Raw genomic sequence first — 15,976 nt, 5'->3', positions numbered from 1 at the left:
ATGTACTGTCTTTAGGTTTTCGTTTCAATCCCAGCTCGATTATTTTTTTTTAAACTAAGAAGAAATGAACAGTTTATAAAAAACAATACTCGCATGCACATGCCTCAGTTACTTTCCATTTTTTTTTTTTTTTTTTTTTTTTTTTTTTAGGAATTTAACGTTACGTTTTATTCCTGTTAAATAAGAAATCTGCACTAATTAAAATCTTATATTTATGCATATTTTATGACCGAACAATGTTGGACGGTTTGCTAGCATATATATATATATAAATTTTGTATTCCTTAAAGTTATAATATATGAGCTCTGGGTGACCTTAATCCTATCCATGGAGCTAATCTCACATCTGCAGTATTCACTAGAATCCAGCAGATTTGAATTGTTTCACTTTCATTCTCTGTAGTATTGAGGAAGGTTTTTTTTTGTCTCATAAGGATACAATTAAAGTTTGAACTTTTTACTTTACACACACACACACACACACACACATTTACTAGCCGGACCCGTGTACCAGTATTGCTTGGTGGAAATATGACCTAATCCCAGAAAAGATTCAATAAAGTCCCAATGATGATCTAGTGCATTATCGTATGTGAGTCATAAATTACTGTGCATGGATTGACAGAAAATAATTATTAACACAGAGAGATGTAAACTGAAACGTTTGTAAATGAGTTTGGCAAGAATGAAAGAATCATTAATTAATAGGAAAAAATGAAAAAAAAATATATATATATATATATATATATATATATATATATATATATATATATTGAAATGCACAGAGCAGTCCATATTTTTAGTTTCTCAGCCAAAAGAAATAATGTGAAATATATGAGAATGAAAAAAAAAATAAATATGAACTGTGTTCTTATTGATGTACAGAAATTCCTGGTAACGTTTGGAGGAGGAAAAGGAGAAAATAATAAGTGAAAATCGTGCTACTGTTGTTTAAAATAGCTTAATTTTGAATGTGACGCTCCTAGAAATTTACATAAGATTTTTTGATGAAATATGAAAGTGAATAATATGTGAAAAACCGAAAAAAGGTAATGGCGAGTTGTCTGACCATATTTAATGTATATGTGGTGTCTGTGCTTGTAAAGCTATAATGCTTTTTTTTTCCATAGGGAATGACTGTTCCTATTTTATTCTATGTAGACACACACATATATATATATATATATATATATATCAATGCACAAAAGTTAACAAGTAGATAAATTTCCTTTTTCTAGCCATGGAACGAAATTATTTCAAGTGGTAAGGGGAAATGAGAAAGCAAACAGCAGTTCAAACAACAACTTAAGACATACTCCATTCGCCTGAAATGTATTCAGAAAGTAATTCTCCACTCTATAATAAAAAGTCAATGGTGGGTGTTCGTTTTTATGTCATCAAAAATGATAATGTATGCATGAAAAATTAAATTACTGAAGTAATCTTTTTATTTGATATGAATATTTTAGTATTAGTTTGGTGCAAAAACAATATCGTTTTCTCACATATGTTACTTTTATATAAGATTTCTGAATTAATTCATTGATATATATATAGCCATGTCATATATCATTTTGAAGCGCATTTTTAGCTCTTTCGAATTGTGTTATTTTGTTACCGTTCTCAATCTCTTTATTCGTTTTTGCAGGCTTTTTGACAGCATGGACAAAATTCAAATCCGCACGATTTTCTTGTTCCAGTTCAAACCAGGCTGAAAAGCTGCCAAGACAACTCGTTATATCAATAATGCATTTGGCCCAGCAACCACTAATGATTTGTGGCACAACAATAATTCAAGAAATTTCACAATGGTGACAAGAGCCTCAAAGATGAAGACAGTTGCAGCCGGATGACTGCGGTTGATAACGAACAATTGAAAGCCTTAATTGAAGCTAATCCTTGCAAAACCACACAAGAAGTTGAACTCGACGTCGACTACTCAACAGTCGTTCGTCATTTGAAGCAAATACAGAACTCAGAAAAGTTGGATAAATGGGTGCCGCATGAATTGAACAATAATAATAAAAAAAAAAAATCATTATTTTGAGGTGCCGTCTATGCTCCTTCGGCACAACAAAACGACCCATTTCTCAAGCAGATTTTGATGTGTGATGAGAAATGGATCCTCTACGACAACCGGTGATGTTTGGCACAGTGGTTGGATGCTGGAGAAGCTCCACGACACTTTGAAGCCAAAATTGCACTAAAAAACGCTTATGGTGACTGTTTGGTGGTCTGCGGCTGATCTCATCCATCACAGCTTTTTTGAATCCGAGCAAAACGATTATGGTGGAGAAGTACTGCTGACAAATTGATAAAATGCATCAGAAGCTCCAACGTATGTGCCCGAGATTGATTAATATGAAGGGACCAATTCTCCATGACAATGTTCGCCCGCATGTTGCTCAACTGGTTTAAAGCTGAACAAATTGCTCAACTGATTTAAAGCTGAACAAATTGGGCTACAAGACTACCTCATTCGACATATTCACCAGACCTCTCACCCACTGATTATCACTTTTTCAAGCAGCTCAACAACTTCCTGCACAAAAAATACTTCAAAAACCGAGATGATGCCGAATCGGTCTTAAATGACTTCATCGCTTCTAGAACTCTGAATTTCTATGCTAATTAGATTAAAAAAAAAAAAACTTGTTTCTCATTGGCAATCGCCAACTCATCGTCAGGTTTTACGCTTAAATTATAGAAATAATAAAGATTGGTAATATGGGTTCAGTGTTAGAAGACAAAATCTGTTTCCAAGCATATCGAGTAAAATTACTATGTAAATACTATAGTGGCAAAATAGATTTGTATATGTTAGTATGTATCAAGCAACAGCAGCAGCACCTCGCTAAAGTCCAACCTTTCCTCACTATGCATATATATTGCTAGGGGCAGTGGCAATGTAATAGCATCAGAGCTACCCGGCTAACAGGACTGATGAAAATCAAGGAGGAATCGGCATCAGGATTTGTTGTTTTCTGGTCATCTGTTTTTGCATGTAACTAGCAAAGATATGTTAGTGTGGAACTGAAAATCGATGGAGTGAAAGTGACAACATTGATTTGTACCATTTCTTTGCATGTTCTGGATCAAAACTTCCCCAACTTTGTATGCAACCACTAAGCCTTGCTGTTCTCAGTGTCAGGTGGTAAAACTTCCAATTTCCTAAATCAACAAATCATGGCAACTTACAAGGAGGACTTCATGCAGACCACATATCTTGAAGCATAATCTTTGTAAGCTCTATGCAAAAGTCTCACACACAACAACAATAGTAGCAGCAGGGAGGTGATGATGGCTGTGGTTAACAACCTGGCCTTTGGGCCAAGATCACAGTGTAGTATCTGTTCTTCAGATACTGCACTTCAATTTCTTGTTCTGTCAGTGGAGGAGACGTCCTTCACAACTGAGACAATTTTTAATTTTTGTTCCTTTTCTCCACATTAAAAAACGACCCTAGTGTCTAACTCTGTGCCGTGGAGAGGCATTGTAAATAGGAACAACATCAACCTACAACCTGGTTGTACCAAGTTCAAATCCAGTTCGTTCCACAAAACACTTTCACTTAGAGATATTGGCAACCTTCACGTGAACCCTCCCTTAAATATCCGATGTCCTTATAGAAAAAAATTCTAACTAGAAAGGTATTAGAGAAATGAATGCCAACAAAACTCATTTAATACAAAATGAATGAATGATACTTAACAAGAGCAGCTCCTTTCTAAAGTTCGGCTCGATTCTTTCTCACCATGTTAGGAGCGATGTCAACATGGTAGTTTCAGAGCTATTTGGCTAACATATTTGGCTAACATATTTGGCTAACATATTTAGCTAACATATTTAGCTAACATATTTGGCTAACATGCCTTTGGTAAAAGTCCAGGAAAGTCAACATCAGGATTCATCGTCCTCTAGTTGTCTCAGTATCTCAGAACCGCATATTCATTGATAATGTTGCTTTTGTGCATGTGCAACTGCCATTCCTTTGTGTGTTTTTCCGACTTCACATGCAATTGCTAGGCCTTGTTGCTTTGGGTATTGAGATTAATAAACTTCAATCTTATAGGCATAACTAAAATCTACAGCTATCAAGGAGGACTTCATGGATACTAGGCAATCCTCAATTACGATCTTTGTTAGATCTGTACTGAAGTCAGATTCGCTCAACAACAAAAACAACAGCAGCTGACTTGAAGTATTAGTATTCTTTGTAATTACGACGACCACAGTTTGTTCAAAGTAACTTTAATTTTAAACGCTGTAATATATTGAAAGTACTACAAAAATGTATGTAGTCATTAAGAGAATAGGCATACTACTTATAATTGAAGAAATCACGTAATAAAAAATAAAAGCACTTTACTTTTTAAAGTTTATTTTAGTTCTATTCGCTATGATGTTGTTGATATTTTTAAAACTTTGTGTTTATTAACGTGTTGTTTTCCACCGAGTGAATAACATTATATAATTATATATGTACATTCATTTTAAAATAACATGTAAGTTAAATTCAAGGAAGAACAATTTATACCAAGTGCATTTATAATCGTTTCAAAGATTAACTTAAATCCAGCAATTAATAATGCAAAGAAGAAAAAGGTTCCCTTTTTTTTCTTTTCAATAATTTACAAATCAAACTTACTTCTCAAAAAACATGATACAAGAAAAAGGCACACACACACACAAATTTGACAGATAAATTGTCACATATGAATTTTAAATCGCAAAGCCTCTCCTATGTTAAAACTACATATATATTACATTCTATTTTATCATAAAATACCTACTGAGCTTTAATTTTAATTTGCAAGTTGAAAACTAAATTCATTTTAATAGTTCTATTAGAGAATTTTTCAATTGGATTTTAAAAAAATAATATTCTTATGTGTATAACTACTTCATTTACTCACATAAAATTAATATACGAAAGTATAAATTTATGTGCAAACTTTAAGTATTTACTTCGACAGTGCTCAATACATAGGTAGAGCTAGTTAGTAAGTTATAAAATATATATTGGCGATTAAGCTACACTGAATATTCCGCGTTTCATCCACTCTAGAATTCTTCAGGCTTATGCGAGAATTTTGTGGTTGTCTCGCGTTTTTCTTATGTGTATACATAATTATGTAACCGACCTGAGGCCTGAAAGATGAGACAATAGGCATCAATGAAAATTTTAGAGCGATTATAAGAATTCAAATTTGTTTCTCGAAAAGGTCACTAATAGTTAGAATGTACAATTTACTAGTAAACCACGGGGGAAGGCTTTTATAACAAGATCGAAGTTATGTCAGGATTATATATCCTTGCCGAAACATCTTTCATTTCTTGAATATCAATTCATTTTCATTAATTGTGTGTCGTTTGCACGCTTAATATATATATTATATAAACATTTAAAATGACCTACACGAATTCAATTACGTTTCAATACTCATTGTACTACATCGGAACCAAAATTAGTAACAATACAACAGATAGCAGGCCTAAACATATGATAGTGGGATCGGGTGTAGTGTTAACACGTTTCACTAACTTTTCAACATTCAACTTGTCAGTCCAATTCTTTCCTTTTTTATCATTAAAACAATATATTTTCAATGGGTGGAGACACATATATATACACAAGCAATACGGCAACCATCTAGATGAAGGTTTCACAAAAACAAAAAAGTATCTATAACTATATGCATATGATAAAAAAGCAAACGAATACAAGCACAATTATACATTCCTATTCAAATAAGGTTATTTTTTAACTTAAACTGAAACCTAAAAAAATGTTGCCTTCGTGTATATATCAGCACACACTGCAAATAGTTATATAATTTTAATGTGTAACATCTCAGCACAATCAAAAACAAAAAATTGCAAGTTGAAGGTTTAAAATTTAGTGAAAGGTAGGTACTCATGCAATAAATGACAAGGTTTTTTATGGATGTTGCATCGCCATATTCTGGCAGCTTATGGAAACTTCCGGAATATAGTGAAACAATCGGGCAAAAATGTATATCGTTAAAAAGTAAATAATTTTAGTAAAGCTGCTGCAATGAATTTTGCAGGTTTGCAGATTATGCTAAAGTTGTTGGAAAATATTCTTTCATTTTACCAGGAATGGAAATTAATCAGAATGCTGAACATTTGCAATAAAATGCACTTTAAAAAAGTATCATGAGTGACGGATTCGCTTGAAGATACACCAATATCTAATGTAGGCAGTGGAACTTATTGTGTTAAGACTTTTCAAGTCGTCTTGAAATTGGAAAAATACATGTGCTCCCACGACATTGCAACTTTGAAATTACCATCAATTTGGAACACACTGTGACTGATTGGAAAAATTTCCTACGAGACATTTGGAAAGAGTACTTCCTCAGGAATTTCTAGCAGATAAGGATAAAATAGCCTAACCCCTTATGTTAACAGAAAAAAAATGAAGACAAAAACAAAAAACAAAAACATTTTGCCATGAACTTTTTCGCATCTCTCCCCCTCCCTTCCCAAAAAAAACATTCTTAAAAACAAAATTAGGAAAAAAACGTTTTCAATTGTTGCCACACATTATTTTACAAAAAAAAGTAAATATTTATTCATAAAACTTAACGTAGTTTGGAGGTATTTTAATTGTATTTCCATTTTTTAAATTGAAATTACTATTGATAAATGTTTTCTATCATAAGGTTTTCTTTTTTCTCTAGCATTTTAAAATTTGATCCATGCTGAACATATTCCTTTGGTTTATTCGAACATTGGATCCATGAAGAAGCATGCCTTTCTCTGCATAAGTACCGAAACGTGTTGAGAACTCATCACTTCCACTGTCATAGATGTAGGCCTAGTGTCTGTGTTGTCTAAACAGCAGCTGCTAATAATTGTAAAATTTAATTATCTGAAATCTTTTTATTTATTCTTTTGAAGAGATTATGTTCGTTACTTACTCTTGGCCTGATGGGATACAATGAGTATTGAAACATAATTCCATTTAAGAAATCCAATTTAACTGTTTTTTTATATTTACAAATATATCAGCAGGCCGCCCGGCGCCACCCGGTCGTAAAATATGCTTAAATATGATATTTTAATTCATGCAGATTTCATTATTATTATAGAGCAAATATGATTTCAAGTAAAAAAAAAAAAAAAAAAAAAAAAAACTTTGGTGCCATCAGCTAGAATCAAAACCAAAACTTTCAGCGCTCCAACCTTAGTCAGTATTTAGTGCTTCAGCCTTCATCGTTACAGTCTGAGTTATCACCGGATGGATAAAAACGGCTCAAAATTAAGCAACTTAAAGCTAATAATCTATATGAATACATGTCCAGAAGTTAGTTGATTTACTCCTGCCAAGGTCAGCTGTTTTTTTTTTTCAATTTTGACCTCTTAGTAGTTATTTTTACAGGCTGAAAAACAAATTGAATTGTCCCCGAGGTCCAAAAACCATATATATCAAGTTTCAAGTCTGTAGACCTAATATTCAGAGAAAAGTTGGTAGAGACGTTTCACACACACACACGGTTACTTATATTTATATATATATTATTACATTGCTGATTCGGTTCCGAGCGTTGAGTTTAACTTCAGTCCTAACACTCGGACTTGTGGGTAGTTTGCTCTGGTTTGTTCAAAAGGGGGAGGAGTTCACCATCGAAGTAGCGCCACTCAACTGTCTCCCATCAAATATCAGATCCCTGGAGGCGAGGGCTTTCCTTTAATATTGAATCAGGTATAGGCAAAAGAAAGAAACGAACACCTGTATCCTCATTAGATCCTCCGTGCATAGGGTTATCGACTGAAGCAAGAATGGCAGAGGTTCGACAGGCTAGCAGAAAGCAGAAAGATTCAATAAAACGAGAAAAATGGACACACAAAAATCCAGATAGTTGAATTTTATCATTTTTTGGAGTTCGTTTTTTTGTTTTTGTTTTTTCCATAGAATAATTAACAACTTTACGACGTTGTAATAAAAACATGCAACTGACAAAAGGGAATAAAAGAAGCATGTATCAGCAAAACGTCCTTCAATATTTCCATCATTGGAAGGTTGATGGCGCTTAAAAACACAAGAAAGATCTTCAGACAGACGTTGAACACAATATTGGGTTTCCTCCGTATTTTTTTCTTTCATTTAAAACGGAAATAGCAAGAAATATAAAATCACCAACCTGACCTCGGGTAAGCCACTAATAAGGTTTTAGTTCCAGTATGCAAAAAATTCATAGAAGGCAGGCAATCCTATGCTTTTACAAGCAAAGGTCATCCGACAGCTGCCCTGGTGCAAAACATGGTAAAAGTCCAATATAACAGGTATCCGCTGACCATCATGGGAAGGCAAGTTGTTTGTTTCGGAGTGCAACAAATTTAGTATCATAAAGTTCCTCAGATGACAGATATTATCTCATATTTTTGTTCTCTTTCCATAATCTTAGTACTCCCACATGATGGCCTTGTGCCATCCAGTTAAGGAAGCAGACGTTATCAATAATTTCATGCACTACTGTTACAGGGTTTCTTTGTCACGCTATTCAACTAGTGCATTGCTTTGGCCATCAGCACTGTCAAACACATCTGCTCACGGCAGATTCAAATCAATAAGTGTTTGAAAATCTTTTGTTCTCTTTTCAAGTGCGCCTGTGGCACACGGGTATGTCAATCTTAATTCCTGTCATCTTTGTATGTGACATGTTAGCTTCTCACTATGAAGATGTGCACTAACACCAAGTCCCGGTGGCAACATTTTACTTCGTCTGGTGCTGGATCCCTCAAAATATACTCAGATACTCACTGGTCATTGGAATTTACCACTATTGCGCCGAGCACACAAAACACGCAACGACCCTAAGTCCAAGTGGCAATACTTTTAACATGCAAGCTGATCTTTGACCCTACCAGACGGGTTTCTCAGCTGGTCGTTTGTTGACAGGCGTTGTCATTGAATTCTTCCTGTGCAGTTGTGTTGGTTGATATGCTGCCCCTCTCCACTGCAGCTTGTGCATAGTGTATCGGGAAAGGTCTGGAAATAAGCAAGTCATTTTCAAATCGACAGGCAATTAATAATTAACGAAACAGTGGTAATCATTTTCTTATCAAAAATAATTATTTGCACAAAATAATTCCTTATATAGTTTATTCAAAAAAACAATTAGATAATTCGGGGCTTCTGGGTGCAGAATTTTTAACTGAAACAAATTCTTTCAAATAGTTTTCTTCCACTTAGCAATTTCGAAGCTAATTCTCAGGATTCTTACAGTTCAGAAGGCTGTATCTTTCAGCCAGCCAAAGGAAAAAGGTTCACAGGGCAGAGACATGCACCCCTATCCGGCCAAAGGGGAAGAAAGAGACTGATTTATCGGTCATCTACTTTTTATGAAATCGGCTATTTCTTCTTTCCGTCTCTTTGAAATTACATTTTCCTCCCCTTCTAATCTGCCTTTCTTCTGAAATCTATTTTTTTTTCTCTTTCCCTCTCAAAAGTTGGTTATCAACTCTTGTATTTTTACATTCCCCTTTTCTAGCACCATTTAAATTATTTCTTGCTATCATGCAATTTTCTGGGAAGTCTCCCATCTATATATGCTCATTGCCACCATAATCAGCAAAAAAGCATTGATTACTTTTGCAAATAGAAAACAGATGACAATTTCTCTCACCAACACCTGTCAGACCTACTCAACAATTGTATTTCCTATTTATCATTGAGATATTCATTTTTCTAATATCTCAAAAGAAAAACAAAATTGTTCCTTGGGTCATCTAAAACTTTTGACAAACATGACAAAAACTGACTCACCGAGCCTGTCCAGCAAGTCGGATTAGAACAGCTGACTGACAACTCGACGATTGTAGGTTCAATCCATGGCTTAGGAAAGATGTATGTCTAGCCCACTGATGAGTTGTGATACAACGAAACAGTACTGTATGTGGAGGACAAATAAAAAGCCTCCCTCTTTGGGTTGAGCATTTTGTAAATATATTTTCACCCAAGCCCACTATTAATTTGTTTGTAAACAAACATAGTTTGAGCACTGCAAGCGATGTGCGGGTGTGGATTTAATACACATTCGAGGAGAAATATTTACGGCACTGATTCATAGTCCAATGGTTTTAACAGCTGACTGTCAACTCGATGGTTTTGGTTCGATCCACGGCTGGGGAAAGGTGTATATCTAGCCACACTGATGAGTTGTGATACGACGACATATATATATATACACAAACATACAAACTTGGTCAAAATTATGGCGCACCAAAGTAAAAATTGAAATTATGATTCAAACTTTTATATTTAAAGGTTAAGAATAGTGGAATAAACATTAAAAAATCTATTTTAACAACAATCAATATTTGGTATGTCCTCCTTGTGCCTTTATAACAGCTTTTATTCGTTTTCACATATTGTTGGCTAAGTTGTTGCAGCTGGTAAAATCTATTTTCTGCTCCTCTTCATGAAATCTGGCCTCTAATTCTTTTTGGATGAACATTTGTGTATTCTCAATCTTTTCCCAAGATGGGACCACAAAGTTTAAATGGGATTTAGATTTGGGAGTTGAGGGGGTTCACTTCATCACTAATCCCTTTTTTTATCAAAGCAACCCATTGAAACTTTTGACCTATGTCATTGGGCATTGTCTTGTTAGAAGATTACATCAATTATAATGTGATTATTAAATATTTAAGTCAAAAAGAGTTTGGTAAACCTGGTTCAGCATATTAGTATACATTATGGAGTTCACATCAATACGATATTCCAGTGCCTGAAGAAGCCATGCAGCTCCAAACCATTATGCTTCATCCTACCAAATTTGAGAGTTGGAACCACAAAATCAGGATGAAATTCCTCTTTTCCCCTACGGCAAACATAACCCGTTCAAGAGGTGCTAAAAATTTGATGAAAAAAAAGAATTTGTTACAATTTTTTAATAAATGTTATGGATGTGTATTCACATCAAAATTTCAATTGTTCCAAATTTAGGAAATAGAAGCTGTTAACTTATTTCAAAGTTACTTTCAGCAGACCAAACAATTTTGGCTCAATCATCAGATGCCTAATTTTTTGCACATTTTAGTTGTTTTTCTTGTTGGTCTGAGACGTGTGGCTTCTTCCTTGCTTTCCATCCTTTTAATCCTACTTCTTTTCATTGTTCGAGCTGATATGATTTTGTTTGCATCCTCTCTAAGTTCAGAAGCAAGCTCTGAAAAACTTTTCTTCCTATCTGCAAGGAATGCTCTTTTCAAAGATCTGTCTTCCCTGGCGGTTGTTGACTTTTTACAGCCTTGTCCTTTTCTGTTTTTGAAAGACTGTTTCTTTGTACCTTTTAATCCTTGGAACATTTCATCTTTCTGGCAAATATCCTTCACCAGATAAAGCAACAATTTGTGCTTTTTTAATCTCCTCTTTAATCTCTGAATTTAGTATGAAACGCAACTAAAAACTCTTGAGAGAGGCTTTAAAGCAAAAAATACAACAATCTACTGTTAAATATTTTACATTGGCTTTAAATTGTTCACTGTACCATTCCTAACCTTTAAATATGTAGGTTTCCATCATTATTTCAATTTTTAATAGGTGCTCCATAATTTTGGCCATGACTGTATATACACATACATACATACATACATATTTACATACATACACACACAATGTGGCATGCATAAATATTAAATGTATATTATTTTCTATTATAACTCGAGTTTATGTTCGCCATTTTGACTGATATTTGGTAAATATCTTGTAAAGTTGTTTTAGCTGTATGCGGAAGAGAAATTTTTAAAATGTCATGGTTGAATCCATATGTTTTTAACAAAATTCAAAATTACTCCATGCAAATGTATTTGATACATGACACATTAAATATTCAAATTTTCGATAATATTGGAATGTTATTTCTGGACAATCAGAGAAGCACACAATTCTTTATAAGATAGTGACTGATGTGCATTCTGCAATTCAAATATTAAAAATGGCAAAAACTAATTATGAAGAAATATGTGAGATTTGTGCGGTCATTCACTTACACACACACACGCAAATAAACAAATCTTTATTCATTTCAATTTCCCTGCGTATTTTGCACAAAAATAAGTTCTTCCAGCAACAGCACAATTTCAAATACGTCCACACTTTTCTCACAACAACAAAAGTAAATGAACATATTTCTGGCGGACGTAGTTGGTGACATTACCGCGTGACACAAGCAACCAATGAGAAAATTCAGAAGATTGTCTTTTTAACGCTTTTCAAAAAACCAAAATACCAGCAGTAGCAATCTTGTTTTTGGAGCCGGCCCAAAATGTATAAAAACGCATCAAACAGTCTTCTAGAGTTAATTCAATTAATTCAGTTCATTCAATCACTTCAGTCTTCTTCCTTTCTTCTCACTTCAACGACATACGAGAACATGCCTCTCGTCTTCATAACATGGTCGCTGCCAAAGCCGTCAACACCATGATATATGCCACGCGGACATTCAAAAATCACTTATGCACACACGCATCCATTCCGCACATTTTCTAATTAATAACAATGAATTACTTTCCTCATGGGACTTTTAAGTAAGGCGAACTTTGCCAGATAAAACACAAACTTTAAAATAATCTCATTATTTTCACACAGGACTTTAACCTTCTAAGCTCCTTGATTCCACGAAGAACTTTCACCTAACATTTTAATCATAATGACTTCGAAAGAACTCTCACCAATTGGACCTTTGCTTATTCACCTGATTGTTTTTGTTAAAAAATAAATGCGGTGCATTTTAAATCAGAAGGAGGTGTCAGTTTGTTTTATTCTTTTTTTTATTTTGTTTCGGGCAAAAAGAGATTTAATTCCACTTAAACGTCGGCACCCCTCCAGATAGAACAATTGAACGCTACAAAGCAGGATAAGATTATCGAAAAATAAACAAAGAAATGAATTTAGCACCAAGTGCAGTAGGAAATATCAGAAAGTATAAGAAGTATGGCGACGGTACAACAAACCTTCTAAGAAATGGAAAACCAAGAAAGATAAATGAGAGTACTTCAAGGTGAATCAGCAGAAATGTGTAAAAAACACTTCGTTACTCGTTCTAAAATTAAAACTGATCTTGATGGTCCTGGAATTAATGTAAATAAGGATACCATTAGCAGAGGTCTACAGGGTGGAATGCTAAAAGCATCATCCTAAAGAAAACAACACTGCAGCTTTATTTTAAAACTTTTATTGAAAAAAATCAATTCAGATTATGTAGTAGAGCTGACATCTATTCAATGTAGCTGCCTTCAGCCTCAGTCACCACCTCAATACAGGTCCGGAACTGGGAGCTGGATGGCGGCGATCAGGTTGGCTTTGATATTGTCAGAGGGCATGTTAGTGATGTTCTCAACGTATGACAAAACAAAGTTGTCCAGCGGGTTCAAGTCAGGGAAGGAGAGGTGCCAGTATTAGAAGGGTACAAAGTTGTAGCATTCCTTCTGAAGCCAAGCCTGGGTCTTTTTGAACTTGTGGGCCGGCACTGAGTCCTGCTGCCACATTCAGAGTTTGTCAGTAGCCACCTGATTGCACCAAGGGATCACCACAATTTTGAGAATTTGTGAAATACTTTGTGGGGTAAAGTTCATGAGTGGAATCCAGAATATATCCAGCAATCAGAGGAATTATGCAAGAAAGAATGGGATAAAGTGACAGTGGATCAGTGTGAAAAATTAAAGGCCAACTAGAGAAAGCGACTGGAATCAGTGAAATAATAAAAGTCTATACAAAAAAATATTAAATTGATGTATCCAATAATTTTGCGTAGTGTAATTTTGAACTTTAATATAAAAAATGGATTCAGCCACGAATTTTTAATTTTCCTTCCACTTACAACTAAAACAACTTTACAAGATATTACTTACCAAATATCAAGCAAAATGGCGAACATAAACTAGAGTTATAACAGAAAATACCATGTATCCTATACTTATGCATGTCACTGTATGTATTATATATATTATTCGTTATATATTCAAATATTTGTTTTATTGAAATATTTTTAACATTGTTACGTGCATAAAAATTATCCAGGGACACATGTTTCTGGGTATCATCTGTCATCAGCACGGCTGCACTTTCAGGCAAAGGATCGAACTCACAACTCCTTTTTTTTTTTCTTTGGTTTTGCATCGCCCCTTTTTTTTTTTGACAGAACGTACATTTTATTTATAGTAAATATTCAAATATTTGTTTTATTTAACTATTTTTGTAAAATTGATTATATCTCTAATAAAAATAACAACAAATCTTATATTTAAAAGCGATTAAAATCGTGCCCAAAATCTGATAAGGAATCGTGGCTCACTGGCTAGTTGTGCGTTTGATCAGTGGCTCGTTGCCAGAAAGTGTAGTCATGCTGATGACGAGTTTCTATGGAATAAGTGTAAACGTATCTATAGAATATATATATATATATATATATATATATATATATATATATATATATATATATATATATAATACACACACGCACGGATATATATATGAGAGAGAGAGAGAGAGAGAGAGAGAGAGAGAGACATATAGACATAATAATGGAAATACTTGAAATTTGAAATTATCTATTTAATACTGTTTGTCTTAATAACAGATTAGACACAATGTGGTATGGATTAATACAATGCTTGAATGGTTTTTAGAGAAATATTGTACCATTTTTATTTATCTAAAATCATCACCAGTTCTTCCAATGATGAAAGAGGAAAGATATAGGCTTCTCACTTGTTTTTCCAAGTTAGAAAAGATATAGTTTTCTACTAATTTTTTTTAAGTGCAACAAAAATGTATATAACAATAATAAACCCAATGTAATTTTTAGATTCAATTTAAATTAAAATTTTATATTTTACTTTGTAAAATTTATAAAAACGCACATTGAAAATTGATAAATTTGAAGATTAAGGAACAAGATTTAATTTGGAAAGTTTATAAAAAAACATTTTGCTTAAACATTTTATTGTCTTGCATGGAATAATTTTTAAACAAGTATCTCATTTTTTTAAGATTATATTCCATTTCCTTTTTTGTTTTAATTAAAAAGTGAATATACTTTTGCATGCCTATAACAAAATGAAATTTTTTGTTTCAATATTTTACTTGGGTGAAAAAAGTAAAGTTTTTTTGTGATAAATCTGATTTAAAACATAAAAGATATATACAATTATAATTAAAAATAAAGAATTCTTATCAGCGTTCGTGCTAGTTTCTACGGTCCGACCTGTTCAATTTGGTTCCAAGAACTCGATTCCCCTGCCCTCTCTACTTTAGTTTTTTTTTATAACATCTTTTTGTGGGACGAAGCCTCATTGAAATGCAAATCAAGACATATCAAACTACATCACCCCCATGATCTTTAAAGACCATCTCATAACCCCGGGCCAGATCGACAATCGCATCAGTTTCAAACACCGCTAGACTCCACTACCTCCTCAAACACAAAAGTCAATTGAATCGCAATTATCTATTATACAATGACGATTAGAAAAATGTCCGACTCGAATCACATTTCAATTTTCCATTTCTCGACGCTTTGAATTTTCAAAGTTCTACGTGAATCGTTTAATATTTCCATTTCTCGACGATTTCAATTTCCAAAGTCCGGCGCGAATCCCACTTTCGTCTCGGTCGCATATTTCATGCCGGAATAGCTAGTAATTAAAAAAATAAAGAATTCTTGTCAGCGTTCGTGCTAGTTGCTACTATCCGACCTGTCCAATTCGGTTTGAAGAACTCGATTTCCCTACCCTCTCCACTTTAGGGTTTTTATAAAGTTTTTTTTAAGGGGAGGGGGGCGAAGCCTCATTAAAATGCAAATCAATGCATATCAAAGTACAATAAAATCTATTTTTCTGTCTTTCTACCTATCTTCTTTATTTCTACTCATGTGTCTATTTTCTTTCCCTCCTGGTTTTTATATAAATTCCATCTAGATAACTGAGCACTGTTCAATTCAACATA

General features: G+C 33.8%; 1 protein-coding gene across 8 annotated transcripts in view; it reads right to left on the bottom strand.

Annotated features, from left to right (window-relative positions):
• Window positions 1-15,976, bottom strand: part of LOC145279872 (cytosolic carboxypeptidase 1-like) — a 657,874-nt gene that overhangs the window by 572,561 nt on the left and 69,337 nt on the right. Inside the window, exon 1 of one of the 8 annotated variants that reach the window (XM_080131325.1) lies at window positions 7,553-7,896. The exons of 2 other annotated variants lie outside the window; for them this stretch is intronic. In XM_080131325.1, the coding sequence (XP_079987451.1) occupies window positions 7,553-7,554 (2 nt within the window). In that variant the 5' untranslated portion in view covers window positions 7,555-7,896. Of the gene's footprint in view, window positions 1-7,552; window positions 7,897-15,976 lie in introns of those variants that run through there. 5 more of the 8 variants (XM_080131323.1, XM_080131324.1, XM_080131319.1 and 2 more) reach the window with 5 other exon arrangements.

This window comes from Euprymna scolopes, chromosome 7 (assembly GCF_053919585.1).
Source record: "Euprymna scolopes isolate OS-2025 chromosome 7, ASM5391958v1, whole genome shotgun sequence".
Lineage (NCBI taxonomy): Eukaryota > Metazoa > Mollusca > Cephalopoda > Sepiida > Sepiolidae > Euprymna > Euprymna scolopes.
This window is presented reverse-complemented; position numbering and strand designations above follow the sequence as displayed.